Genomic DNA, 27640 nt, shown 5'->3' with positions numbered 1-27640 from the left:
TTACACAGCGCTGTCATCGTGACTGCTCTCATGCTCAACGCGTTGAGTGTTCCTCTTGCTTTTCTTTTTACTCGGATGCTCGGCGGCGCGTGTTTGGCCGTGGTGGCGGCTTCGCTGCTGCTGTGCCTTGACTCGCTTCGAGGGACCCGGCTCGTCGTTCTCGCCCATATCGCTCGCATTCACAGGAATCACAACACCGGGGTCCTCTGGCTTTCCAGGGATGCGTGCATGATCGGCGGACGGCGTGGTGTGGCTGTGCGGTCGGCGGGCCTGTCCAGTAGGGTGTGGCGTTGGACTCGATACTGGCTGATGCGATGACTTCTTGCGGGCCAGCACATTTGCCTCGTTTTCCCTTTCTTTTTGACTCGACGCGGCTGCAGCATCCGGAGTGCTATTAGACGAAGCCTGCTCGACACCGCGCCTCGTGTTCTTTGGCGGGTGCGCAGCTCTGCCCTGGTTGTCGTTTTTGCTCTCGCTTGTCATCACCGCCGGCGACCTCGGGAACGAGGGGGCTGGCGTGTCAGCGGCGGCCCCTTTTTCTTCTTCCTGCTGCTCCGCCTGCGGTGACTTTAAACCCTTGAACGCTTCGTCCTTCTTGTGGCTTTTCTGGTTCGACTGGCGACTGTTGGTGTGCCGATCTACTGAACTCTCGGCTGGGGATGTTGGGTGGGACTTCGCTCCTTCTTTCCTCGCCTGCTCGTCGGCTTCCTTGTCTTTTTCACCTTCCTTGCCATTCTTGTCCACCACCTGATCCTTGGTGCTCTTCTTGCTGCTGCACATAGCAAAGAGACAGCTGAAGACACCACCGCTGCGACTCCTAGACTTCTTGTCCTTGGCGTCTCCGTCCTTTGTCTTCTTTGAGCAGCATCTACACTTAATGACGAGGCCACTCTTCGTCTCCTTGGAGTCGCTCTCATTCTCCGTCTCCGAGCAGCAGCCACACGTACTGGAGGGGTTGACCTTCTCCTTCTTGTCTCCCCTGGGCTTGGGGTCACTCTCATTCTCCGTCTCCGAGCAGCAGCCACACGTACTGGAGGGGTTGACCTTCTCCTTCTTGTCTTCCCTGGGCTTGGTGGAGTCACTCTCTTTCACCCTCTTTGAGCAGCAGTCGCACTTAATGACGAGGCAGACCGCCGCCTTCGCCTTGGCATTCTCCTCCTCCGCGCTCTTGTCGGACGAGCCACCTTCATCCTCATGCCTTGCCACGCTCAAAGTGTTCTCCGATGTCTCATCACCAGTACCCATGCTATTCTGCTGAGACGGTATGCTGATAGGTTCTTCCTCACTGACCTTGCCGCTGTCCCTGGCGCCAAACTTCGTGGTTGTTATCGCCTCTGCCTCGGCGTCACTGCCACTGTTTGCCTCTGCACCGCTGCGGTGATGGTGGTGAGAGTCCTTTTTCTTTGCATTTTTAACGACCTGGGGACTCTTGCGGCGCCGTGAGCGACTTCTAGAGAGGGTCGTGAATTCATCATCGACATCCTCAGCGTCGCTGGAGCTCGACGAGGAGGCTGCTCGGGTGCCCTTTGCAGCTGGCGCAGCGCTGGTTACCGGTTCATGCGGCACCTCGCTGCTTTCACTGTCCGAGATGACCCTGTCCAGTTCCTTAGCGTCGAGATCCACCTTGGGCCCGTAGTGACCGTTTGCCTTGCCTTTCTTGCTCGTGACGTTGAGGGTGCCCTCTGTGAAAGGCTCGCCGTGCTCATAGGCACTTTTTTTCTGCTTCTTGCCGGCAGCAGGAGCAGCAGGAGCAGCGGCGGCGCGGTGCTCCGTCTCGCTGTCTGTTCCCTTATAGGCCTTGGCTGACTTCTTGTGGTGGTGGCGGTGATGCCGGCCCACGCGCTCCGGCGTTGCAGCACGACGGCGCGCTACCTCAGCTTCCTCACCTGCGGTCTCCGACCAGTGGGAAGGTGCGGGGCGAAGGTAGTTCTTTTCGTCCTCCTCGCCAACGTAACGAGGGTGTAACTGACCCTGGTGATGGAGCTCTTTCTGCTTGTCCGGCAGCGGCGCGCTGTAGGGACTGTCTGAGAGAGCGGGCTCGCGCAAGTCTCTAGTGTGGTCCCCGTTGCCGATCGCGCCGGCTTTCGGAGTGCCGTAAAGGATGTCGTACAGTGTGTGGCCGTGGCCGTCACCCTCGATCATGTCAATACGTGGTTCCTCTTCATCTTCTTCATCTTCCTCCACTTCCTCCTCGTAGAACTCTTCGTAGTACTCGTAACCCTCCTCATCAGCGTCCGCCTCGTCGCCGAGCTCGTCGTCTCCACTGTAGCTATAGCTGTAGCTGTAACTGTAGCTGTCTTCGTCTGAGTAGCTGCTGCTGGTGTACGCCTCACGCATGTCCTCATCCTCTTTGTCAGCGTACTTCTTTTTCACAACTGCTTGGACTTCTATCTGGATGCGACGGCTGCGGCACGACTGGTTCCCGTCTGCGTCCGCAGAGGAGTCCCACGGACGCTTCCGCCGCGCATGCTCGTCCTCATCGTTCAGCGGCTGCGAGGGGACCAAAACGGTGGTGACTGGCGCCGTTGCCGCAACAGCGGATCCTCCAGGCGTACGGGTCCCACGTCTACCGGTGACCTCATGGTACGGTGCCTGCTGAGGCGCGTCCGCAGCCGAGTATTCGTCACCGGCGGTCGTGCTCGACGGGTAGGCGGCCAAGAACGACGGCGCGTTGGCAGGGGTGCCCTGCAGAATCGCGTAACTGTCGGAGAAGGTGTAGAACGCGCTCGTGTTGGTCGTCTGCGGAGCGGAGGGGGGCGGGGAGCCTTGCGCGTACGTTGCCGCGCCGTGGGGGCCGAAGCGACTTGGACCGCCGGGGCCACCAACGAGGTTGCTGCGCGGCAGCGTCGGGGTGGACGCCTCAACAACCTGCGAAATGTCCGCAGGAAAGGCTGCGCTCGTGTTCGCAGACACAGGCAGGCGCTGTTGCTGACCCGACGCGTTGTTAAGTGGCGTGGCTGCGCTCAAGGAGGCTTGGGGTACCTTGTACGAGTAGGTCAGGTGCTTTGCATCCTTCCTAAAGTGCACTGCCTCGCTGCCCGACGCGCTGTGAGCACCCATGACCCTGACGGCCGCGGCATCTCCCGGGGAACCAGTCTCCGAGCGCCAGTCAGAGCTGTCGCCACTTACTGTGGTGCTGCTGCCCGAATCGAGCGGACTTGGCTTGTCTCCCTGCGGCTCATCGTAGGTGTTCGTCGTCTCATCGTCTGTGGCTTCGAGAGCCTCACGTTCGTCGAGAGTGTCGTCATCGTCGCTGAACGCCGTCATAGGATTCTTCTCGCCGGTGGTGGGTGGTATCCCTGCCACCGCGGCGGCCGCGACTTTCTGCATCACCTTGTTTTTGCTCTGTCTGGCTGTGCTGCTGCCTGTCGTGGTGTCCGCTGTTTCAGAGAGGGGATGACCAGATGAACGGAGTTGGAGGAGAGGGGGTGGCGGATGAGGCAGAAGGGCACAGGAGAGAAAGAGGAGGGAGGGGGAAGTCAGAAGTGAATCACTCTATTAGCTAAAATGAGCGAAACGAACAAAAAAAAACAGAGCGAAGAGAGCTGCCGCCGCACTTCGAGAGGGGAAGAGAAGGAAGGGCTGAATCAGGAGGGAGGGGGGGGCCGCAGTTGGGGGAGGGGGGAGCAAGCGACAGAAGCAAAGAACAGACATACACCAGCACACACCGAGGGGGTGTAAGCGGCGGAACACCCAGCCACACTCTCACGTGAGTGCAGTCACGGCCAGAGAAATGGATAGACGAGCTTTGCGAGAAAGAGAGGCGATATTGGGCGTAGCAACTTCTTCTCTTGAAAACGATATCCGTGCGCCAGTACGTGGTGATTTCCGATAGAGAGGGGGTCTGTGTATGTGCACGCGTGTGAGTCGAGTCGAGGCCAGGCTACGTAGTGTACTACTGATCTAGAGAGAGAGATACAGACAGTGTAAAGGGGTAGGGTAAAGGAGAAAGAAAGAGAGAGGTGGGAGGGGGGGTGATCGCAGCAAGGAAGTATATGGTAGAGAGCCACAGAATGCTGAATGCTGGTGATTACCCGAGTTAGTACATGGTCGACGGACAGACGACTTTTAACTTCTCAAAAGGCACATACACACCCATACACACACGTTTTCCTCTTTCCTGTGGTGTTGCTGATTTGTTTCCAGGCTGAATAGAGGTGTGTGTTTGTGTACTAATATGTGAGAATGCATGGATGGGCTGCCTTGTGTCTGCAATACTGCATAGACCTCTTGCAAGAGTGAGGGAAGAGGGAGAGTGAAGGCGTGTTCTTATTAGTTCCATCTGCGCCTTGACAGCCCCCTCCTGCAAGGGTGCGTGAGGTGACGGCTGCGGTCTTCCTTGTCCACGCTTACATCGGCATCGCTTCTCTTCTTCATGGTCACAGTCCGACTTTCGCTGCCTTTGCCTTCTTCAGCTTCTCCGTCTCCGCCGCATCGCCGACCTGGGCTGTGACTTGCAGCTGATGGAGGACTGCCGAGCACACCTGTTCCATCACTTCCCACGTAAGAGTTGAGAAAAAGGCGTTAGAGGGCGGATTTGTCGTCTCTTGCTCGCCACCGCCATCACTAGCGTGTCGAAGCACCAACGTCAACTCCCATTCCTTGCCCACGGGGTCAGAGGTTAGGGGGGACGCAGCAGAGGTGGCAGCGGCTACCGACTGGCACCACGGGCGCCCATTAGCTCTGGGTGGTCCATCACACGGTGATTCCTGGGTAGATGGAAGCTGTGAGGTGGGACAGCGCTGGCGCGTCGGGGTCGACGATTGCGTTGAGGTTGCAGTAGCCTCCTCACGTGGTAAGCACCCGTGACAGCTACCGTTGCCACTTCTGCTACTGCTGTCGCCGGTATGCGCATCCTCGGTTGCACGAGGCACGCCACTGTCTGGGAAGAAGTTGGGCTGCGGTGATGGAGCGATGGAGGATGAGGATGAGGATGAGCTCAGGAAGATGTTCTTGCGCTCACGCCGCCACTGATTGAGGCTTGCGATTTGCATTGGCGCCGTCGCCGAAGCTGACACACCACGACGCTCGCCCACGTCGCCTATCCTGCAAGAAGCCTTCCTGTCAGCATCGGAGCTCTTCTCCTCGTCCTCGTCCTCGTCTTCGAACACGAAGCGTGCCCTGAGTTCCAGCTCAATCCCGGCAAGCTCGCGAAGCGTATAGGCGAGAGCGGTCACGTAGCAGCTGTCCATCAGGGACAGAGCACGAGCGGCCGCGGTGATGGTGGGATTGTGGGCTGAAGTCCACTCCTCTCTTTCTGAAGGGCTGAAGAAGACGGCGCTAATAAACTTCTTCCAGGTGTAGCGGGTCGGAAGTGGAGTCGAGCAGAACTGCCCAGGCGTCGGTGAAGATGACTGAGAGGTACGATACTCCGTGGGGGCCGAGTCGGCCGGGGCAGCGCCGATAGACGTTTTCACCACCGGCTGAGGCTGAAACGGAGCACTCAGCACGCTCTGCAAACAAGCTAGCAACCACCGCATCAGCGGAGAAGGCGGAGACGCGTCGTCGCGGCGATACTCTACAGACCCATCGACTTGTGCGGAGTGGTGGTGACTGCTGTGTTGCGCAGCGCTCGGTGTGAGGTGATTCCAGTAACCTTGAAGGCGCGCCTCCAGGAGTGGCACGGTGAGATGGTCTGTAAGCTCACGCCGGCACCACTGCTGTGCCTCGCAGGAGAGGTTTTGCATGTCAATGCAAATGATGCTGCCCATCGGCGCACCGGCGTTGCATAGAGCCGTGCCTCCCGTCTCGTCGGCAGGGCCACCCTTACCACTAACTTGCAGCCCGGAAGATGTCACGCCTACGGCAGCGCCGCTGATCAGATGAACATGGGAGGACGCGCAAAGGTGCAAGGCCGCACAAGGACTGAGTGCGTACTCTAGCTTTAACGCTAACGTGTCCAGTGGGCACACCACAGAGGTCATCCTTGCATGCATTGTCGCGCGCGACGAAGAGAGTAGAGCCCGAGAGCGGATGGAAGGGTATGTGTGCATCAGCTCTCTAGTGGCTCTTGCCATGTCCGCCAGAAGCAGCAGAAGGCCGTACCGAGAGGGGTAACCGCTGTTGTTACTGCCCTCTCGCGCACAGCTATCGCCAGCCAGTATCGGGTACGCCGGGATGACTCGGCCACTGAACAGGAAATGACCGAGTAAAAGAAAGGCGAACGGGTGCCGCCCTGCCACGCTGCATGATGCAAAAGAGACGGCCGAGGTCTGGCCCATAGTTGCAGACAGGAGAACCCAGCGAAGCAGCGCTTCCTGCTGCGCCAATGTGAACGTCGTCGTCATCGCCGCACCTTCTACCTCTGACCCAGATAGGTGGTCTGCAGAGCACTTCACGCGACCGCTGATTGTTCCTGCAGTCCCTAACAAGGCATGTAGTTCTGAGAGGAGAGTTGACATGGTTTGCAACTCGTTGGAAACGCGGATAGCTGGTGTGCAACGCAAAGGGGTTGACAAAGTGGCTGCCGCGTGCAGCTCCAGCAGCTCTCCAAAGCGCCTGGCGTACTCGTTTAGCGAAGAAAGGTTGCCTGCGTCACACGCTTCAACGCCGTCGGGATGCAGCACGGCCACCATGTCTGCTCTCGTCAGAGTACGGCACCGACGCAGGGCCACGAAGTAGTCCGTCAGCGTTTCCTTCCTGCCCCTCTCGCTCTTGAGCCCGAGCAGCTCCCACACGAGATGCACATCAGCGACTGCAACAGCGGTCGCCTTCTTCACCAGAACTGACCCCACGTAGCCAAAGGTGATGTCCCAGCAGTACTGCACAATCTTGTCCTCACTTTCCTTGTCTCCCATGACCACCTCACACAGATTTGGGTAGACGGCGAAGCAGGAGAGAAGCCGGAGACGGAGGGAGGAGACAAGGGCGGCGGCGGTGTGCATTGCGTGGGTGAAGGTGTGGGCTGCAGAAAAGGGCTCGAGAGCGGCGGCTGCGGTGCTGAGCGGAGGCCGCCGCGAAGCACTATTCGGGCCTTTTTTCGAGTAGGCGGTTCTGGAGAAGCCGCTTGGTTGCTGTGTTCCAAGGTGCGAGGCGGTGGGGGGAGAGTGACGGTGCGTGGCACCGTCGGACAGTCCCGAGTGGAGACAGCCCGCAAAGTTGGGACCACCCTGTGTGCCGCGCAGCGGGACGGAAGGGCCCCCTAGATGAGCCATTGCACACCAGGAGTGCGGTGGGCACCACGGGTACCCCATGAGTGGCGCCATGGACGATGACGACGGCGCTACAGCCGCAGCACTCTCGAGGAGCTGCAACAGCGTTAGTGTCGCCTCTTTCGAGCCTGAAGGCGTCATGCCATTCGTGGAATCTGCTGCTGCTGCTGCTGCTGTTGCCGTTGCCGTCACATCTGCGCCGTACATAAACGCAAAACACGCCTGAAAGGTGCTGAGTACCGTGACACACGTGGGGGAGGTGACGAAGCTGTCCATCAGCTGATATGCCCGCTGCCACAGCAGTGCCTTGTTCGATGGAGAGGCGTCCGATGCGGTAGCCTTGTCGCCTACACATTCACCTCCGGCTCTACCACCAGTCTCGTCGTCACCGAACAACAGTGAAGGACTCTGCCGCGCCACCACGTCGTCCACGACCCGGAACAGTGGTTCCCACATGCCGCTCAACGCTGCAGTAGATTGCCGCAGCTTTGCAAGCGGGAAGAACCCTCCTCCGCTGCTACTGCATTCTGCATTTCTGCCGTCGCCGGTGCCGTTGTCGCTCCAGCGAGCATCCTGCAGGGAAAAGAACGATGACGAAATCACTAATGGAGATGAGGGGGAGGCGGCGGCAGTAATTGCCCCCACACCGGCGGCACGGATAACTCCTGTACAGCTGGAGAGAGGCAAAAGCACGACGTTCGCCGTTGTCTGCTCCAGCTCGTGCAGAGCAGGAGCAGCAGCGGTGCTGCTCCGCCCATGGCGCGGCCACGTACCGCACAGAACCACTTCTGTGGCTTCACTACCTTGCACGCCGTGATGGGTCCCTGGTCCACACTGCTTCCCCTTCACGTATTGCCCGAGGAAGAGCGAGCGCCAGGGGTACTGCGGTGGCCCTGCCCCAGCGGTAGAGGCGGAGAAGGCAAGAGAGGCAGCGGTGGGGTCGGTGAGCCGCACGGCTTCTGCCCCGAAGCCGTGCGGGAGGCCAGCTGACCACTGACCGCAGTACTGCCAGCAAGGAGAAGCTGACGAGAACGACGTGTACGTGCGCGACGACGCAGAAGAGGTCTCTGGCACCCAGAGTGGAGGCTGAAAGGGCCCACCAAGCGCAGATATGGTCAGCATAGGTGATGGAGGCGGCGGGGCAGAGAACACCAGGCCACCGTCTGCTTGAAAATGTGCTTCGCCAAATCCATCTGGAAGGAGCACCACGTGGTTTGCCCAGCCCAATCCATAGAAGGCGTCGCAGAGATCTGCGCCGTCGGACGAGGAGCGAGGGTGGGGAACAGGAAGAGCGACGTAGCGCGTGCCGTGCAGGTCGGGAACCACCTGTGCCCCCAGGGGAGAGCTGATGCTTCTCATGCATGCCTCCATCTTTGCGAGGAGCTTCTTGCTCGCTACCGTCGCCAGCATCAAGGAGCCCATGTACGTCTGACTCGTCCTCACCAACCATGTCCCTGAGGATGCACTTGAGGGACACCGACGTGCTTCATCCACTGTGGCACCATCTGTGGCGGTGGTGCGAGGTCGAGGTCCACGTCGAGTGCTCTGTGCAACCGACGGGGTCGGTTTTGTAGGCGTGGGCGTCCACACGTGCGCGTCCACATTCCAAAGCGTCGGCGCTGGTAAGTCCGTTGAATTCGCTGCTGGTGATATAAGCCATGGCACCCCCAGAGACGGTACATCCTCTGACCAGGTGCATTCTAGCACCATTCGCCCGTACGCAGTGAGACGGCCTCGTCCATGACGTCGTCCATGCACGAAGGTGCCCTCGTAAACAATCAGCGACAGCAGCAAGAGGTGCGGCACCGGAGGCGCAGAGGTTGCTGCCACGGTGCCTGAGGGAGCAAGGCCGACCTCAGCGGTGGTGATTTCAATGTCAGTGAGTGGTGGACAGTAGGCAGTCGGTATGAGATCTGGCGAAAGAAATGGAGCTACAGGGAGGATGGGCGAGGACGACGCACCCACGCCCGCGGTTTCGCTACTGAGGCCACCCGTGGGGTAGCCATAACCATCAGCCTTTGGCTTGCAGTAGAGCAAGTACGTCATGACGCCATCCCCGTGCGGTACCACAGTGTCAGCGACAACATTGTCCGCAGGAGCCACCGGTGCTGCTATCGTGGACGGTGATGGAGCGGTTGGCTGTGTGAAAGGGTACAGCAGAGATTGCATAAGGCGGGCACCCATCGACCTTTCCCCTACCTCAGTGCTGCCAGGGGTAGCGGTGGGGCTAGAGAAGGACGAGGCGTCAGAGGTTGGTGGCGGTGCGGTCGCGGCAGCAACATCAGTTGGGAGCGATGCACTTTCCCGTCGCGCCGCTGCCTCGCTATCGTGAGCTGTTTTTAGGGGAGACTTCAACAGTGCCTCGCCCGTGTAGCGGCACTGCTGGCGCACCCAGTCAATCTTTTTCCAGTCTACGCTACTGTTTCTGATGCTGCTGCTGCCTGGCACGGCTGTAGCACCGACCCCGTCATACCGCTCCTTGAGTGCCGCTGCTACCGTGGAGGACGTCAACAAGTTGCGCTGGACCTCTTCACTCAGCTCCTCGACACAGCTGGTGTTCGTGCCGCCGCTGCCACTGCTCGCGTCTAAACCGCTGGTATTCGAGAAGTAAAGAGCCGGGTTTGCGTAGGAGAGCAGCGACGCCCCGGAGGCAAACAGGAATCCCTGCGCTGCCTGAAAAGGCGAGTCGCCTTTCTCATTGACAGAGGCAGTACGTGGTGAAGTCGGTTGGGGCGGCAACAATTGGGTCGCTGTTTCCGTTGTTGGCGAGGGTGGCGGCGAGGCGGAGGCGGGAAGTGAAGGGGGCGCTGTCAGCAAAGGATTCCCTGAAACCACTGTTGCTTGCGACGCCGCACGCGGTCGTAGCGATGGTGAGGCAGCGATAGGAGGTCCGGGTGCGCACTTGCAGGGTAGCTTTGCGTAGGTAACGTATTTCACTCGAGGCGGTGGGGTGTGATTATCAACAGCAGTAAACGACGTCCCACGCACCTTCAAGCTGACGTTCTCTACCCCACCCAAGGACTGCTGCAGCGAGGTCGACGCAGACGCCATGAGGGGCCCGCACAACGCACTTTGCACTGCCCTGTTGCTCTCCGTCTCACTTCTGTCCGAAATCCGACCGAGAAGGAGGGCAAGAGCGAGACGCAGCGCGGAAGAGCGGGCTTGAAGATGGAGTAAAAGGGCTGCAGCAGGAGAAGCAGCCACACAGTACGGTCTCAGGAAAGGGCACAGGTAGAGGCGCGTGCACAGGCACAGACACGGCGCAGTCCCATTCCTCAGCCTCTCTTGGTTTCACCCTACTTTCCTATTAAACAAACTGCACCAAGAGCCGTGGGCAATCGGCCTTCACCCCCTTCCCCCTTTTCGTGCGTGCGCGCGCCCGCCCGAGACACAGGCGCCGACCCACAGAGGGAGATGGGGAATACACTCTCCCTCTCTTACCTTTCGATCTGTCTTTCTTTCTCCAAACTGCACGAGAGCGCCAGCAGATATGTTGAGGAGGGGGGAGGGGGGAGGGGAGAGAGAGCGCACGCAAAGACGACACAAACAAGAACGAAACTAGACAAAAGGTAACGAGGAAGGGAGGGCCGCAATGAGGCGCGCACCCGTAGGAGGATTGTGGTGCTGCGTAATGATGCACGAAGCAGCGCCACGGGGCGTGCTGATGCTGCACAAGGAAGGGGGCAGGGGGGGAGGGAGGGCCCCCCAAAAAGCCGACCTCAAGCCCGAAAGATTCGGCGAGTGGCGTGAGAGGAGATGGGTGTGGTGGGGGACTGGATGCTCAAACAGTGGAGAGGAAAGGCAGACGGAGGAAGCATCATCAACTTCAAGGAACGAGGGGGAGAGAGAGTGACCTGCAAAGACACTGACGTTTCCTCAGCAGCAGTGGACGACGGTGAAGGGCGCAGGCGAACCTCCTCTCTCCCTCGCGTGTCAGCGCCCACCTCACCACTACTGTATAGTCTATGTGTGTGTGTGTGTGTGTTTTATATACACGTGCCACTCTGCGCTCTCCCCATCCGCGCGCACGCGAAGCGCAGGGGATATTCCAACAGTGGCTGACCATCCACTCTTCGAGGAGAAGAGAAGGTGTTTTGCCAGTGATCTCTTTTGGCCATTCCTTGGCCGTTCGCTTCACTTTTCTACGGTTTATGCGTCATGCGAGAGAGGAGAGGAGAAGCGAGCGAGACACATCACACGACTTTACATCTGGTGTGTCACGAGTTAGAGTAAGGACGAAAGCAAACTAAAGGGCTGGTGGGGAGGCGAGGGAGGAAGAGACCCCCTCCCAATACAGTGCATGGAAAAAGCACGCAAAACGTACTCGCGTGTGTGTGTGCGTGGGTTGGCATGTCTTTTCATTGAAGAGTCACTGTGCAGTCGCAGTGCGCACAGGCTTTCCACTGGTGACATTCCTCGTTGCGGCTGCTGACGGGGTGAGTAGGCAGCCAAAGCCGATGATATCCTCCAGCGTCGCGGCGGAGCGTCCAGCGACGCTGTCACGCAACGCGCCGGCCTTTCGAGCTCGGCACCACCACCTCCGGAAGACGCCGAAGCGCTCTTCTTGAGTCGTACGCACGCCACTGGGGAGCTCGCGGCCTAGATCTTCCGCTTCCCCATTATCACCCGTTGAGGGGTTGAGCACGGAGCGGCGTGTCAGGAATTGAAGAGGAATTTCGTGGCCGAGTAGCGCTGAGGTCGGCTCCTGCATGCCGTGGATGCTGGAGGGCGCAAGCGTCGACGCGGATGCCGCTGCGGTTCCGTAGTAAGCCTCTGCCGCGCCGTAGGGGAGCAGCAGTTCCACCGGGCGCAGATGTGCGTGGCTGCATGCCTGCCTGCACAGCTCGAAGGCGCTCGGCGGCCACTCGTACCGAGCGGGTATGGTCAAAGGTGGAGGCGCCGGTGCGCCGACTACCCTGCCGGCTGCCTTGGAGCTGCCGCAGTCAAAGAGCGCTTGCTGACGCGGAGCTGCCGGTGAGACGCCACGAAGGGCTGGCGATGCCGACGTGGCTGACGACGATGAAGACGCCCAACTCACACCAGAGGCAGCAAAGAAAGACCGCCACGCAGAGTTCATGCCGCCGCCAGTACCACCGCTGCTACGGGTGCATTGAGTCGCACATGGGCTGGCCCCCTCGTGTTGGTGGCCAGCCGCACCTGGAGTCGTAGCCACCTTTCTCTCGGGATCGCTGGCAGAAGAAGACTTCTTGCTGAACGACAACAACGATGGCGGACGTCCGCGCCGTGCCGATTGCGCAGCAGCTAAAGGAGACGCCAACACCTGCAGGGAAGTTGTGTAGTCCACGCGCGCGGTAGGGTGATCAATCGTGGCCAGCTCCTCCACAATGTCCGCGATGTAGTAAACGTGGTCCTCCAAGAACCAGCGCTCGTAGCGAGTGCTGTGCTGTTCATTGTGAGCCACATTGGAGAGGTGTCGTCCCAGGGCTGAGTCCCACTCACTCGAGGCGAGGCTGACGCAGTGCTGGAACTCGACCTCTACCAGATGCTCGGCACAGCGAGTTCTTGGGGTTGCTTCACACATTACGTTAACGTCTCTGTATGCGGCTGGCACGGTCGCAGACGACGTTTCCATCGCCTCTCGCGACCGCTTACGCATGACCGCCTCCGACGACGTCTCAGCCTCAGCCGCATCGAGTGGCTGTGCTGCGCGGCTGCCTGCGCGCAGTGAAAGGAGTAACAGCTGTAGCTTGTTCAGCCAGTAACGTATATCTGTCGTCGTGCGGCGGGCCGCGTCGCACTGCACAGCAGTCACCAAACTGTGTCCCGGCAAGGACGATGAAGGCGCGAGCGCGCCGCTTCCATCATCAACCATATTCCAGGCACCGAAGATGTGGTGGCGGAGGTGCTTAGCAAGTCGAAGGAAAAGACGTGTGTCACGTACGATGAGTCGGGCCGCCATGCGCTCCAGCTCCTGCTGCGAGAGTGAAGACGATAACGATACAGCACTGTCGCTGCCGCCCGGCGACGTGGCAGGTTCGTCGAGTCCCAGCAAGTCCAGTTCCACTGCCCCCACCGCCAGGAGTTGTGCGTACAGAGCAGCCGGGGGGAGCGGGTCGACCACGGTGAAGGGCGTCTGGGAGCCAAAGAAGTTCGCGACGAGAGTGGGGTTGAGCAGTATGTGTGTGCTGCGCGTAGCCACCAGGGAAGCAGCGGCTGGGGCGGCCGTGTTGGTGCCGCCGGCCCCGCCGCCTCCACTGGCAGCGGCAGTGGCGGAGACACCAGTGCCCGCCCCGTTTGTCCACGCGCCTGCAGCCGACGCTGCGCTACCGGCCGCGCCGCCCCCACCGGCAGAGGAGAAAAGCGAGAGGAACGAGGCCGCGGAAGTACCACTCACCGGCGACTTACTCGTGCTTTCGCCGCTGTCGCCCATCACAGAAGGGCTACCGTCGTTCTCGTGTGTGACGGCCGTAGTTGTGATCGTCGTTGCCGTCAAAACGCCGCGGTTGCCTAGATCCACCTCCACCTGAAGCGCTTGCTGTGCTGCTTCCAGCGCAGCCATCGTCGAGTTCAGCCCCGCCGCATCACACAGCTGCCAGTACGTAGGCTGCAAGACGGACGTCGGCGAGGTCGACATTGGGTGTCGCTGTTGGAGTTGCTCGTCAAGGAGAGCGAGGAAAGGCTCGGTGTCGTAGCGCTGTGCAGCGGCTGGGTCGGAGGAGACCGTTACAACGATGGGCACCTTGCTCCGGTGTGCTAGGTCGCGGATGGCTGCATAAAATGGTTTGGCAGACTCATCGCCGAGGAGAATATCGGCGTCCTCGAAGAGAAGCAAGGTGCCCACGCTGGCGGGAGTCCCTAGGGCTGTTGTGGGGAGCGGTGGCGGTGACGAGGTCGTGGTGGTAGCGGAGGCAGACACCTCGCCCACCATACCTACACCCGAGACCTGTTTGGCTGCGTCCTTTCCCTTGGCACATTTGGCTGTCTTACTGCACGGCACTGCGGCGCGGCCGCTGCTCTTGGCGAAAAAGCTTGCGACCGCCTGGGCTGAGATACCGTTTGACTTCACTGCCTCGCGTCTCTTGAGCTCCGCTTTCCGTTCGGTGGCCTCTGTTTCAGCCCTGGCACGCTCCATCATGACGGCGTGCTGCTGCTTCAACTTTGCAAGCTCTTCTTCTGCATTAAAGCCACCTGTTGTGCCGGGCCGTAGACCACTCAGTCGGTGGCTGCGCGTGAGCTCCGCAAGCAGAAGCTCCACTGTCTTCGAGCAGCGCCGCACCGATGCGTTCATCTCCACCACGCGGAAGCCGAGCAGCTGCGCGGCCACGTATACGGCGGCGGTCTTGCCAGAGCCTGTCGGACCTGAGACGACGGCGATGTTGGTCAACTCGTCCTTTACTCCCGCCTCGACCTGGTCGCTTTCCGTTGACACCGTCGATGCAGTGCTGCTGCTGCTGCGCGAGCTGGGCTGTGAGGATGAGGAGCACGACGACGCTGCACGCGATCGAGGTCGGAGATCACGGCAAGCGGCTGCACATCCGTAGCTGACGCGAGGTTGTGTGCCTTTCGCCACTCCTTTACCCTCCCTGGCGTTGTTGCTACTGGCAATCCCTCCAGCGCCGTCAGTGCTGCGCCGTCGCTTCTTGCCTCGCCCAACACCTTGTTCTTGGGTCCCACACGTTGTGGATGGATGTAGCATCGCTTCTAGCATGGCTGAGGCCCCGCTGTCTGACACCCTGCCGCCGAGGCCACCGTCTTCGTCGTCACGATGAAAGTAGCCCTTTCTCTTCGCTCGCCGCCGTTGCCGCGCCAACAGCAGCTCTCGCTGCTCCTGCTCCTTCTTGGCGAGCCGTGCGCTGCGCAGACGGTTGCCAAAGGCGTCCTCGTAGTAGGCACCGTTATTTGCAGAGCCTAGTGCGGTGCGCTGCGCCTCCTCGCGCATCTCCTTGAAGAAAGGCAACGCGGCACAGACGCGGGAGACGGCGCCATCGACCCAACTCGTGTTTTTGTTGCTCGCGGCAGCGGCACCGGCGGTGTTGCCGGGACAGCTGTTTAGCCTAAGTTGCTCAGTGACTGCTTTGTGGCTGGAGAAGGCGTTAGCCGCAACGGCCAAGGGTGTGATGCCAGTTTTGACCGCGTGCTTCCACGCGTGGCAGTAGAGCTGATAGGCGTGCGATGCTAGCGCGAGTTGTGACGGCATCAGAGAGGAGGTGATGCCGTACGTGGCACCGACAGAAATGGCGGCCATATCGCGCACCCCTGTACTTCTACCAGTGGATTCGCTTACGGCCAAAAAGGAGACGGGGGTTTGCCCCACCACCTCCTCAGTGTCGTGGTTACCTTCGCCCTGGCTCTGCACCGCCTTCACATGCCACTTCGCATCTTTAGTGGGCGAGGGGGTTGGCGTCGCCACTGCTGTCACTGTAGCCGCTCCAAAGAAGTTGAGAAAGGCGGAGCGCCTCTCTTGCTTCACCTGCGCCTTTTGAAGCTCAACGGCGTGCTGTGCCTGCTGACTGACGTGCTCCAGTGCCGATCGTTTGGGCGCGGGAGCTTCCGCAATGGTGCAGCCGCTGGCTGCTGCGAAAGGTGCTGGGGTCGGACTTGCCACCACTGCCACTCCTCTGTCACCATCGCTGTCGTCGTCATCTTCGATACTGTTGCTGTTGCCGTGGAGACTGTTGAGCTTGACCGTATCCACTCTCGCACGCTTGCGACCGATTTTGCCCAGACTCTTGCTGCTACTGCTGCTGCCCCCACTCACGCCACCAGCGCCAACACTGCTACCACCACCGCTGGCGCCACCCATCCCGCCCGCTACGCCAAGATCGTTCCTCTTCCACGTACGCAGCCACTTCAGCAGCCGCACCGTCTCCACCGCGAAGGATGTAGTGCGCAGCAGCGGGGCGGGGTACTTGAGGTACAAGAGTGCGCCCTCTTCTCCAAACGCCAGCGCAGCAGCGGGGTCGGCGACTGCCACGTTGGGGGACTGTGCTGACTCCTCACTCGTGGTTGAGCTGCTCAGTTCTTTGCCGGCGGGGCCTGGCTGCGGCACGCCAGACCCCCCTGCGCTGGCTGCACACGTGACTCTCATGTCACCGCCACCGCTGCTGCGACGCCGTAAGCAGAGGAGCAACGCTGCGTAGCGGACCACATCTTCTGTGAGCACAGGCAGCTCGTACATGCGCCTGGCGTGAATGGCCTGGTCCTCTGCGTGTTGTGCAGCCCGTTGCTTCCGCTGAGCATCCTGGTGATGGCGAAGGAGTGCCTCGATGAAGGGGTTCAGCGGCTTGCGCAGCCTCTGCACCTGGTCCGGGGGCATGCCGTGGAGAGGGTGTTTGGAGGCAGCATCCATCTGTGGAGTTGAAGTAGCCTTCGACGAGGACGACAAGCATGCTTCGCCTGTGTCAATGCTGAGCGCCGAGCGGCCTCCAGTCTCGTCACCCACGCTGTACATTGCTTCGGCAGCCAAACGCGTCAAGGCGTCGGAGGTGCCATTATCGTCGGTGTTGCTTCGTTGCGCAGGCGCCGGTTCTGCTTCGCGATTCTTGCCTGCTTGTTGCGTGATCGTCTCCGTGCCTCTCTCTACTGCCGCCTCGGCACAATTCGCGAGCAGCGATAGGGATGACGCACCGTCTTGTGGTTGCTGTTGCTGGAGTGGGGTAGGGGACCTGAGCGGGTCAGCCCGACGGCGACCATCACGCCCACGCGAGGGTAGCAGCTCAGCGAGAAGCGCATCGCTCGAAGAGAACGTTGTACCTTGAAGAAGCGCGACGCCGCGTAAGAGCTGCTCCTGCTGCTTGTCTAGCTGTGCACGTCGCCACTGCCTGTGCACGTCCTCGCACTGGTAGGCGTGCTGCAGCGCTTCACGGAAGCGCATTTGCGCACCGTCTTTGCGTTGCTGATCCGCCGCCTGCGCCGAGCCGGATGGCGGCATTGACAACGTCTGCAAGTTGGTCGACGAAGTCCTTGTAGCGGTTTCGCCAAGCCACGAACTGTCTGCCATCGCCCCTTGTCCGGGCGAGTGGCGTGCTGCCGTCACGCCACGAGGGGCTCGAAAAAGAGAGGTTTGTTGAGGGTTCAGCAGACACGTCTTCTGGGTACTTGTCTTCTTGTCGCCCCGTGAGAAGGACAAGTCCGTTCCTTCAACGTCGCTGTCGTATGTGGCAGCGCTGCTGCTGCTGCACGAATTAGCCCTAGGACGGTTGCGTGCGGTGTTGTCATAGTATGTCGGTACAGCAGAGCTGTCTTCCAGAAATGCATTGCGGTAGCCTGGTGCCGTGCTGCGTTGGTGCGTGTCATACAGTGAAGTTGGTAGCGTTGTGGGGCTAGAGACATTGTCAAGGTGTGGCGTGACGGCACTATTGCTCATCGCACCGCATGCGCCATCCTCTTCTGAGTCGGTAGTACCGTCGAAGTGCTCAGAGTAGTGACGCATCGCTGCCTGTATGCCGTAGGTGAAGAAGTCTCTGAGCCCTGACACCTGCAGAATGGGTGCGGCGTGAAGAGCGCGCGGCCCCGCATCGTTGTCGATATGGCGCAAATGCTGCTTCAACTCAGTTCCATCTATAGCTGCAAGGAGATCCGAGCTGACGGGGGCGCGAGTGGGCAACGGGCCGAGTGAGGAAAAGCAGCAGCTGGTGCGGTGTACAGTGAGATCTGGTTCACGCTGCGGATACGGCTGCAGCACTGAAAACCCTTCCTCGTCGGCTGCATCGCCCTTTTTGTCATCGTACAGTAGCTGTGACGGCATCTTGAGCTCGAAGGTGTGAAAGCAGTGGGTGTTGGCGCTGCTGCTCTCCACTGAAGTATGCGATCGTGACAGCATGGTTCGCTTGCGGGGGTGCTGCAACTCCACCATGTCCTCCTCGTCAGATATACACATCACACTCCGTTGCGCCGGTTCGCTTCGTTCACAGCCTTTGTGGTGGCCTCGGGAGCCACCTTGTTCCCTCCGTGCCGGTGGTGGCGATCCCAACGCGATAACCACAACGCCGTCTAACGCATCAGACACTGCAGCTGCTGTCGTAGTTGGTGGTGTCAGCGCGGGCGTGAGGGGTAGCGTGCTGATCGGCCCGCCACTGATCTCCTCGACCACTATCTCAGCAGAGTGTTTGCTTCCATGATGCGACATCGAAAGATCAGAGCGGTCACCGCTGTTGCAACTGTCTACGCTTTCAGTGACGAAATCGACACCGTCATTCCTTATTGCATCCCTGCGTGCCGTGTCCCTCCCCTCGTCTTGGTCGTCGACGGTGGTTACTGCGTTCGCATGCGCCAAGAGGGCTGTTGCACAGTGACTGCGAGCGCGACCGCGGTCTCTAGCGTTGAACTGCCCCGGCGCTGCGTACTGCCTTTCTGAGATACGCTTCTCCCCACCCCGCTTTCGATCTCCCGAAGTCGCCGACAAGGACTGTGCTGGCGACGACGATGTGTACGCGGGAGCGTCTCGCACCTTCTTTGGACCAACGACCATGGAATGAGGGATTCGGGAGAGAGCTTATTTTCTATGGAATGAAACGAGTGTCGCTACGCGTCGATCTATACGTGTGAGCTTTCCTTTTACCTACACCGGCATATGCATATCATGAAGATACCAAGAGGTGCCACCGCTTGTGCCAACTGACAGGTGCACGTCGACGCCGTGACACCAGAAAAAAAAAAGAGAGAACAACGAAGAGACGAGCGGTGGGGCGCGTACTTCCACCAACACCGCCACAGGTGCAACAGCAGCAGGAGCTGCACGAGTCGCCGCACTGCACACGAAGCGCACACCCGTGTACAAAGAATACCAATGCAGAAGACAAGCAAGGACACCAATCCACAGACGCGTGTGCATGTGTGTGTTTTCTTCGTCCTCTCGCTAGCGTTTAGGTGTGTGCTGCAGCGCATGCGGCGCCACACGCGTGTCAGGCGACACATAGACAGAGACACAGACACATGCAACAACCGATAAGTTAGCACATGGGAGGCAGGAGAGAGCGGAGAGAGAATATGGGGAATGAGTAAGCGTGTCCGTACACACATGCATATATGAGAGGTAGCTTAGGGGTGTGTGTGCCCTGTGCTCTTGCCGTTGTCACCGCCGCGTGACACTGGGCTCGCAGACCTGAGCATCTGCCACTACTCTCCTGGAGAAAAAGGGGGATCAAAATGATGCCTTGGTAAGCAAAGAGGGACATCTGAAAACCAGAGTAGGGTGCGCACGTGGGGGAGGAGGGGAAAGGGACGGAGTTGTTGCGTCGGCAGCGCAGGCGGCAGAACAGTCAGATATTTCTGAGAACGAGAAGGGATGGCATTTTGCACCGCGGCGCAGTTTTGTTGTACACTTTGCTCCAGCTCCAACAGGTCCACCTAAACATACGCCCACACGCGCAAACATGGAAAGACCTCCCCCCACCGCATCCATGAGAGACACTGCGTGCTTGTGCTCATTTCCCTTTCCATGTCTCAGTGATGGAGACACCGCACTTAGGGCACTCCTGCGAGTACCGCAACCACTCTTCGATGTGGTGTACGTGACCGCCATGTCCACAGGACCGAAGCCAGAAGAACATGCCCTCCACAATTTCTTCGCAGATCACGCACGTCATAGCGCCACGATCGTGGCAGCTCCGACACGCCGCATTGTTTGCTGTAGGGTTCCCGTCGCACTTGCCGCAGCCAACGGCGGTGCGCCTGTCAGGACGATGGACAAGGTCTAAGGCAGCACCTGCAAGGTGTGACTCTTCCCCATCATCGGCGTTTTCCCCCTCGCGCTCAGCGTCTGGAGAGCTGTTGGCGGCGTCGTCGAGGCTGCGACGACTTTGATGGAAGCGGAAACGCGTGACGCGTCGGTTGTGCGGCCCACACAGCAGCGGACGAGAGGCAGAGGCAGCGACACACTGGGAACTTGGCACCAACAACGCCGCCGCCGGACCTGCTGCCGTACTCGGGTGAGACCTTCCAGTTCCACTGGCACCACCGTTACTACCGTTCAGCTTTAACTCTCGGCTAAGGAGTGCCTTCTCGATAGGAGCCATTTCATGGAGTGCATTCGTGTCCGATCCTGCAGGCTCATTGGTGATGTGGTCCGAGGACAAACTGATGTCTGAGCCGGCGGGCGATGTCAGCGTCCCATCAGCCAACCTCGCCCCAGAGCCATCACAGTCCGCAGCTCCTGAGAGGCTCGAGGACGTTGGTGACTCCACCGACGGCGTTGTTGCGACAGACGACGAGTCGTCACCGTCTCTGTAGTAGTACTCTTCTGATCCACATCGAATCGCGGCTGTAGCATCTTCGTGTTCGCCGCGACTCTTGCGCCATGAGCGTCGCGCGCCGGCACCCCTCGCATTCGTGGCGCCGTTGACGCCGCCGTCGCTGTCGCTTTCGTCCCCTTTGCTGCTGCTGCTGCTGCTGTGGTGGCCACGGCGCACGATCAGATCGTACAACCGCACCGCGGCAGGGATGGTGTCCTGCTGGGTTCGGCTCCACAGCTCCGTCTTGGAGCAGGTGCCGCAGTACACGTATGTCATCTGCTTCTCGTACGCGATGTCAGCAGCGCGCGGCAGCACCGGGTTCGTCGGCTCACGAAAGATCTCCGGCATCACGAGGAGGAGCTCGTTGAGTGGGACGTATAGCTGGCGTGCGTACAAGTCTGCGGTGTAGGTCTCCAGCCACTGAAGTGCGCGTATCTTCCACTCCTCTGGTGCGCAGTAGTACGGCGTGGTGCACAAATCCGAAGCCTTGCGAGAGTACAGTCGCACACCGCGCAGTCCCTCCAAGTCCACGTACGCATTGCACGCCCCCAGCATTGTACCGCTTGTGGTTGTCCCATCGCTGACGCCAGCGCAGTTTTCACTTGAGTTGATGTCAGGCCACTGCGGTGCCTGCAGCATGGAAGGCGTGACGTGTCCTCGGTAGCTGGCGGTCGCAGAACTATTGCCGATCATGACAAGCGTCGTTGGTGTGTCATTTGGGCGCGATGAGCTGTTGTTCTCGCTACGCGGGGGAAGACTGTGCGTCGAGTCTGAGGTGCGCAAAAACCCGCCGCTGGCAAGGCTGCCAGCCATATCCAATCCGTCTATCAACCCTTGTCCGCCGCTGCCGTCTGCCAGTATCGCTGTGGAGGGAGGTCGAGCCAGAAGTGAGCTGACATTGCGGGCGCGGTCTCCCGGCTCAGCACCGCCTCCGGTCACAGAGAAAAGGGCACCTGTGCTGGGGGATTGGCGCAGATTTGGATGAGGCTGTTGATGGAGATGATGTGGGGTCAGGTCAGGGGAGAGCGGCATCAGCGGGCATTGAAGGAAAAAGAGGCAGAGTTGACGGAGCTCATTCACCTTCTCCAGCGACGGCATCTTGCTGTCTGTGGCGTATCCGTCTTCTTCACTTGCTGTGGCGTCGCTACTCAGCCGGAAGCCGATTCGAGCCCTCCCCGCGCCATCGTCGCGGTCGTCGTCGTCCGTCGATGCAGTTCGTAGCGGTGGGGCCGTTGTAGAGAGAGGGGTATCGACGGCGGTCCCTGAGGCGCCAACATCACCTCTGCCGTCGCCTTTCTCTGCTTTTACTGCCATCCCTTGAGAGGGCGCAACAACGTGCAGGCGGTGACTAGACCCGGCGTGGCTGTGAGGGCTGCACTCCTGCGATGATACGCCACGGTGTCTGTCTCGCTCCCCAGCGCTACCGTCACGGTTCACACCACTGCCAACGTGGTGTACACTGGCGCGGGCTTCAAGGGCCATGGCATACGTCGCCTCCGCGACCTCGCTGTGCAGGCGCCACCAAAGACAAAAGAGGATGTAAAGCACAAGGCTGTACTGCACGTCGCCCATGAGCGCCGCGTATTCCAGCTGCTGTGTTGTGATGGATATGATGAAGGAGACGTGGTGCGAGCGCCACGCATGAGCTGCCGCGCGCCACCACTGCGCGCGTGGATCGCAGGCGACTGCGTTGGACAACTCTGCAGAGAGTGCGGTGGCCTGGTGACTCACCTCACCACCTTCTACGCCGTTTCGTGTCGTTGCCGCGTCGTCAGAGGATTGCACGACACTGCCAGAGACCCTAACCCCACTGTTGCCTCCACCCTGCGGCCGACGCCCATCGGCGTGAGCTCCACTGTCCGCAGAGGTGGCACCACCGGTCTCCCGACGCTGACGCAGCATTCGCTCGCAGATGCGCGCATTCTTCTCCATCATGGCCGCGACCTTGTCATCGACATCCTCGTGACTCGGCACCGGTACCCCGTTTCCCCAGTCAACCATGCGAGTCGGATCAGCAGTCAACGCACCAAGATGTCTGTGAGGGGTGCCGCATGTGCCGCCTTTCCCTTGGTGACGCCGCTCTCGGCCAGCTGCGACACCAGTGGAGGTGCCACCAGGCTGTGGACGGTGCGGCTCTCTGGCCATCGTCTGCTGCGATCTCCAGGAGCGTGGAGGAGCGTTCCAGATGCTGTCGTTGCGTTCTTCTGGTTCACGCGAGGAAACCTGCGAGCGGGCAGGGCCACAAGCATGCGCTGTAGTCATAGAGTCCTTTCTGTGCGGCGCCATTGCTAACACCTCTGCCACCGCTTTGGCATCCGATCGCTTGTGTCGCAAAGCCTTCATGGCCAGCGCCAGCTCGTAGCCCATGTCCCACTCGAGTGCAAAGCGCACGAAGGCCAGCTGCTCTGCTTGCATCTCCGAGTATGACCATCCACACACTGCATCACTCAGCACGAAGCTCTCCACGGCCGCGGTCACAACTCTCTGCGACTCTAGATAGGCATGCGCTGACATGAGTAGGGAGGTTGCGTTCGCCAAGCGCTTGGGTGCGACGGCGCCGCCAGCCGCGCGACTTCCAAGTGAGTCCGGCACGGGAAGCGGCAACAGAAGTGGTGACGTGGGTGAGTCGTCGAGGCTGGAAGGTGCCGTTGAGGGAGACGCGGCGCTAGCTAACAGTGTTGACCTCTTAGGGATACTAGAAGACAAGGGCGACAGTCGCCAACCTTCACTGCCATCGCACGGCCAGCGAGCCTTGCAGCTGCCGCTGTGCACTTGCACACACTCATTCAGCAGCGGAAAGAGTTGCATGAATACAACGTCGCTGCTGCCTCCGATAATGTCAAGGCCACCGAGCACCGAGGTAGGGGCACCGGCAGAGGAGCTCGCCTGCGGGAGTGAGGAGGGGCTGAGTCCGCCACGACCGCCCCCGACGCGTTGCTGGGGTGGTGAAAATGCGGAATTCACGGCAGCGGTGGTGCTCGCCGAGGCGCCAGGGTACGCAGGAAAGCAGTGTACCGCTGACGCACGTATGTGGAAGGCTGTAGCTGTCGGGGCAAGCTGGTGTGGACTTCCACAGCTGCTATCACTGTTGTCGACGTGTATGACGCTGATCGGCGATGTGGCGGTGGACGGGGCGAGACCGAGACCAGATGAGCAATTAGTAGCACCACCATAGCCGACTGCACAAGGTGGCAGCTGGCGCAGGCGCGACGGAGGCAAGGCGGCAGCGGCGACGTCGTCCGACGATGGAACAACACTCAGGTTAGAAGTCACGTCAAGGACGTTGGCCAAGGCCTCAGGGCCGTCGTCGCCAGAGATGGTGACGACAGCTGCATCTTCCATCTGTGAAAGGCCTGGGGGGCAGAGGACGGACTGCCCACGGGATTCGTTGGACCGGTTGTGATTCAATCGGTCTCGCCACGAAAACCCCAACAGTCGTCCGATCCACGAGGCTGCGGAGGAGGTGCGAGAGTTGCTACGGTCATTGTCGTCAATCACCGCCGTCGCTTCTTCTTCCGCATTCGCCACCTCAGAGCACGGAGAGGTGACGCGGCGGCTCACCTCAGCATCTTTCATGGGTTGATCCGCGATCTTTCTCTCGGTGGCGGGGCGCCTCGGTTCTCGGGCGTGCTGCGAGAGCACCATTTCTACCTCGCTCACGTCATCTAGGCTCGATAGTGGGTGTTGAGGAAATCCGAGGGCGTCGGCCACGGTGCCTCCGCCACCGCCACCGCCGGCCTCGCGAGATCCAGCACGCCCCGCGCTCATGCTCTCCCCTAAGTTCGGCACTACAGGCGCGTGCCGCGCGCCTACCAACGAGGGAGAGGCGACCGATGGGTGTCGCCGCGTCAGCATTCTGGACTGCGGGCTCGGCGGTGTCGAGTCGGAGCCGTGAGGCGACGTGGCTCGAGCGAGGGGGACGCCAGACTGCATGAAGGGCGAATGTGGGCGGCGTGACCACTGCTCCTGCAGGGTTGCGAGGCCACTCGCCTTGCCAGGTCCAGTGGAAGGACCGGGGCCTGGGAGCTGGTACCGCCTCTTCGTCCACTGCTGGCGCAGCACGGCTTCTTTCGACGCCTGGATGGCAAGACGGCGAACAAGTTGGCCGCACTCGCGTCGGATCATCTGATGGTAGTACCGCTGCAGGGCCACATTTGTGTTGCGAATGGTGTAGGAGCGACCAAAGAGGTCAGACACGATGGAGGTGGTCGGCAGCACGGTAAATGTGCTGAACAGATCCGCGTACGGGTCGCGCGCATACGCCGGTAGCATGGTCAGACACGCCTCTTCCTCCACAATACGCCTCGTATACAGCTCGCCGAGTTCATCTCTCGCGTTGAGATCGAGCTGATGACGTTGCTGCTGTTGCTGCGGCGTCGTTGTCTGCAGCTGCACCCGTTCAGCGCTGGTCATGAACGAGTCTTCCAGGAGGGTGTTCAGAAGGCTGGTGCAGACTACATCGCCACTCTTGAAGATGGTCACCAACGTCAGCTCGTTGAGCCACACAAAGTCGTTCGACTCACTGCTTTTCGCGTCGCCATGCGGAGAGAGGTGCTTAACAGCGCACACAGGAAAGAAGCCGTTGGTGGCGTCCCAGATGGAGAGGTCCGTGTCAGTCGTCATCGCCGCCGAGGCGAACCACAACTGTGAGTGTAGAAGATCGACCCAAGTGAAGGGGCCAGAGGCGGACGGGATCGTCAAGTTGGGCGAGTTGCACGCCACGAAGAGTTCCTGGGCAGAAGGCCTGAAGGACAGGTAATGATGTTGCTTCGGCTCCGTGAGTTTGCCCATGGATGAGGGTCGCCATTGCATTCGGCTGATACATGCGTAGTTGTCGATAGGGAGCAGATGCGACTGCTTGACGAGATACGGAGACGTGCTGGTAGGAATCATGTTAGGGATGAAGCTTGCGTCAGGACTTTCAGTGACGGTACCAGCAGGTGGTACCGGCGACGGGGCGGTAAGTGGGCCTCTTTCGGGGCCTGAGGAGGCAGCTGGTGCCGCTGGCGCTGCTGCCTGAGGAACCCTTGACAACCACCCGACCTCACCCGTTGCGCTGTCAGCGATGGTCGGAGCGGCAGTCCCGCTGTCGGACATCACCTGCAGGAATGCGATGCGTGTGTCAGACTTTGTCTTCTCGCGGCGGAAGCACACGGCGAGGAGGTCAGAGAAGAGGGGGTGGAAGGCGACCGACAGGCCTGGGCCGCTGATGTCGAAGCACCGCTTTGCTTCCACCTGACGACGATCGTAGAGAAGCACTTGCCCGGTGTTACCGCACTCCGTGACCACAATTATGATATAGGGATTCGACGGTGAGAAGACGATGTCGCGAACGACACTGCGCGTGTTGTGTGCCGGCGGTCGTAGCACCAGTTGGGGTGCGTAGACACGGGAGCCGTCGGTTGGCACTTGCCACATCTCAAAGTGTGTTGCTGGTGAGGTGAGAGCGATGGTGTAGGGGTGGTGCGGATCCCAGACGATCTTCTCCACTCGCATATACGTAATATCGATGTTCAGTTCAATTAGCTCCTTCGCCAGCGGTCCCTTTGGATTACGCAGCACGTAGGGCAGGTTTCGGGCCGGAAACCCTGTCGTGGAGAGGCCAGCACTGGTCGGCGTGGAAAGGCTGATCTCGTGTGGCGTGCTGCCGTGCGAGACGGAGACGGCACTGAAGGAAGGTGGGCTGGCCAGTGATGCGGAAGCAGGTGTGTAGAGCCCCGAGCCACCGCTCAGGCTGGTCGTTGAGACTGCCGGAGTGACCCCGCCCGAGATGCAGTCGAGGCTCGCCACGACTGCCATCGCCGTCGAGCCACCGCCAGCAGCCAAGGTGGAGGCGAGAGTTTTGCCCTTGTACTGCGAGCGCGTCCACTGCTGCGGGAGGTACGTGCCGTCTGCTTTGAACTGGATGGCGTCGAGGAAGATGGTCACCGTTCGCGCCGGCTGAATGAAGGCCAGAGAGGCCTCCTCAGTGCTGGGGTACCACACGACGCTCTCCACCTTGTTGAGACCGCCAAAGGCTCCGGTGTTGCGCATCAGGAACGGCGTAGACCGTGGCGCTGGCAGCGGCGACACAGGGAGGTCGGGCGGAGCCGCGGAGCCGAGGGAGGCATGAGGACGATCGCCGTCTGGTGACCCGACTGCATTCGCGCTTGGCTGTTGCTGTTGCTGTTGCTGTCGCTGTCGACGCAGTCGCATCGCGTCCGCCACGTCGTGGCCCACTATTGTGATCACCTCTACCACATGAATCTGGCGGGTGCTGCCAATCGCCAGCGCGCGAAAGCTTGGATGGTAGTCGATGCAGTTCAGCCCCTCGCTGAGGCGCAGGTGGTTCGACAGTCCCGAGACGGACATGGCGCTTGTGAGCGTACTAGGAAGGCCGGCAGATGAAGCACCACCGCCGTCTCCTGATCCACCTGTCACGACGGCCGCTGAGGAAAGGCTGGGGGGCGAGATTGTGCCATCGAAGGAGCTTCGATGCAGTGGCGGCGGGGTTCCGGTAGGGCCCTGCTGCTGCTGCTGAAGTGAAAGGGGGAGGGTTTGGGCAGCCGCCCCGACCCCAAAGGGCTGGCGCAGACGTGTGTTCGGGCTGCCGCCAAACGGGGATGCGATCGATTTGCGAAGGCCACTTCCCATTGATGGCACTACCATATTGTCCGGTGCGCCAGAGGCGCTGCCACCCGCACCGCCTCCTCGGGCAGTACCTGCTGATTGAGTGGCCACATTTGCCTGGGGAGTGGCGGGCGGGCGGAAGAGAGCGAAACAGGGGTTCTTGACAGTGGCAACGGATGGTGAGAAGATGCCCATGGGATGACCGTAGCTGCCGGATGGGAGTAGGTAAGGAGAAGGACCGGAAGCAGCCCCCGCGCCGCTGCTGCCACCCCGCTCCTGTGTAAGTGGTGCCTGCGCGGGATTCGATGCAACCGCGAAGGAGGTGCCATCTTTTACTGTCACTGGCGGCATCGTGGGGTCTGCGGCGGTGCCTCCTACAGCTGTACGCGACTGCGTATCGGCGGGGGACCGTTGCACATATTTGCGCAGCGAGGAAGGCATTCGTCACTGTGCGTGATGCGTGCGAATGCGTCTCCCTGTGGGCGGCACTACTGGATAACGGAAGAGAAGAAGCACGCCTTCTTTCAATAGCGAAGAGGCCACGAAAACTGAATAAAAAAGCCGATGTGACTCACGCCAGATGGGTATCGAGGAGGAGTGGCGATCGTGGGGGTGAGGTGAGGGGCTCTAGTGAGAGTGGGCGTTGACGGAGTACAAGTGAAGAAGCAGACAGATCGATGGAAAGCG

The 27640-nt window shown here is 60.4% G+C and overlaps 4 protein-coding genes across 4 annotated transcripts; all 4 read right to left on the bottom strand.

Moving 5' to 3' along the window:
• On the bottom strand, positions 1-3330 carry LPMP_205280 (hypothetical protein; the record flags this gene model as incomplete). Its single annotated transcript, XM_010700425.1, has 1 exon — positions 1-3330. One exon carries the CDS (start codon positions 3328-3330, stop codon positions 1-3), a length of 3330 nt encoding a protein of 1109 aa, XP_010698727.1.
• A 1049-nt stretch (positions 3331-4379) lies between these two features.
• LPMP_205270 (hypothetical protein) lies at positions 4380-10202 on the bottom strand (the record flags this gene model as incomplete). Its single annotated transcript, XM_010700424.1, has 1 exon — positions 4380-10202. The coding sequence occupies one exon, from the start codon at positions 10200-10202 to the stop codon at positions 4380-4382; it is 5823 nt and encodes a 1940-aa protein (XP_010698726.1).
• Positions 10203-11520: 1318 nt separating this feature from the next.
• LPMP_205260 (hypothetical protein) lies at positions 11521-18582 on the bottom strand (the record flags this gene model as incomplete). The annotated part of the gene is made up of 1 exon (XM_010700423.1): positions 11521-18582. One exon carries the CDS (start codon positions 18580-18582, stop codon positions 11521-11523), a length of 7062 nt encoding a protein of 2353 aa, XP_010698725.1.
• Positions 18583-19537: 955 nt separating this feature from the next.
• On the bottom strand, positions 19538-27394 carry LPMP_205250 (hypothetical protein; the record flags this gene model as incomplete). Its single annotated transcript, XM_010700422.1, has 1 exon — positions 19538-27394. One exon carries the CDS (start codon positions 27392-27394, stop codon positions 19538-19540), a length of 7857 nt encoding a protein of 2618 aa, XP_010698724.1.
• Positions 27395-27640: the final 246 nt, after the last annotated feature.

The sequence above is a fragment of the Leishmania panamensis genome (assembly GCF_000755165.1).
Source record: "Leishmania panamensis strain MHOM/PA/94/PSC-1 chromosome 20 sequence".
Lineage (NCBI taxonomy): Eukaryota > Euglenozoa > Kinetoplastea > Trypanosomatida > Trypanosomatidae > Leishmania > Leishmania panamensis.
Note: the sequence above shows the minus strand (reverse complement) of the source record. Positions and strands in the feature narration are given on the sequence as shown.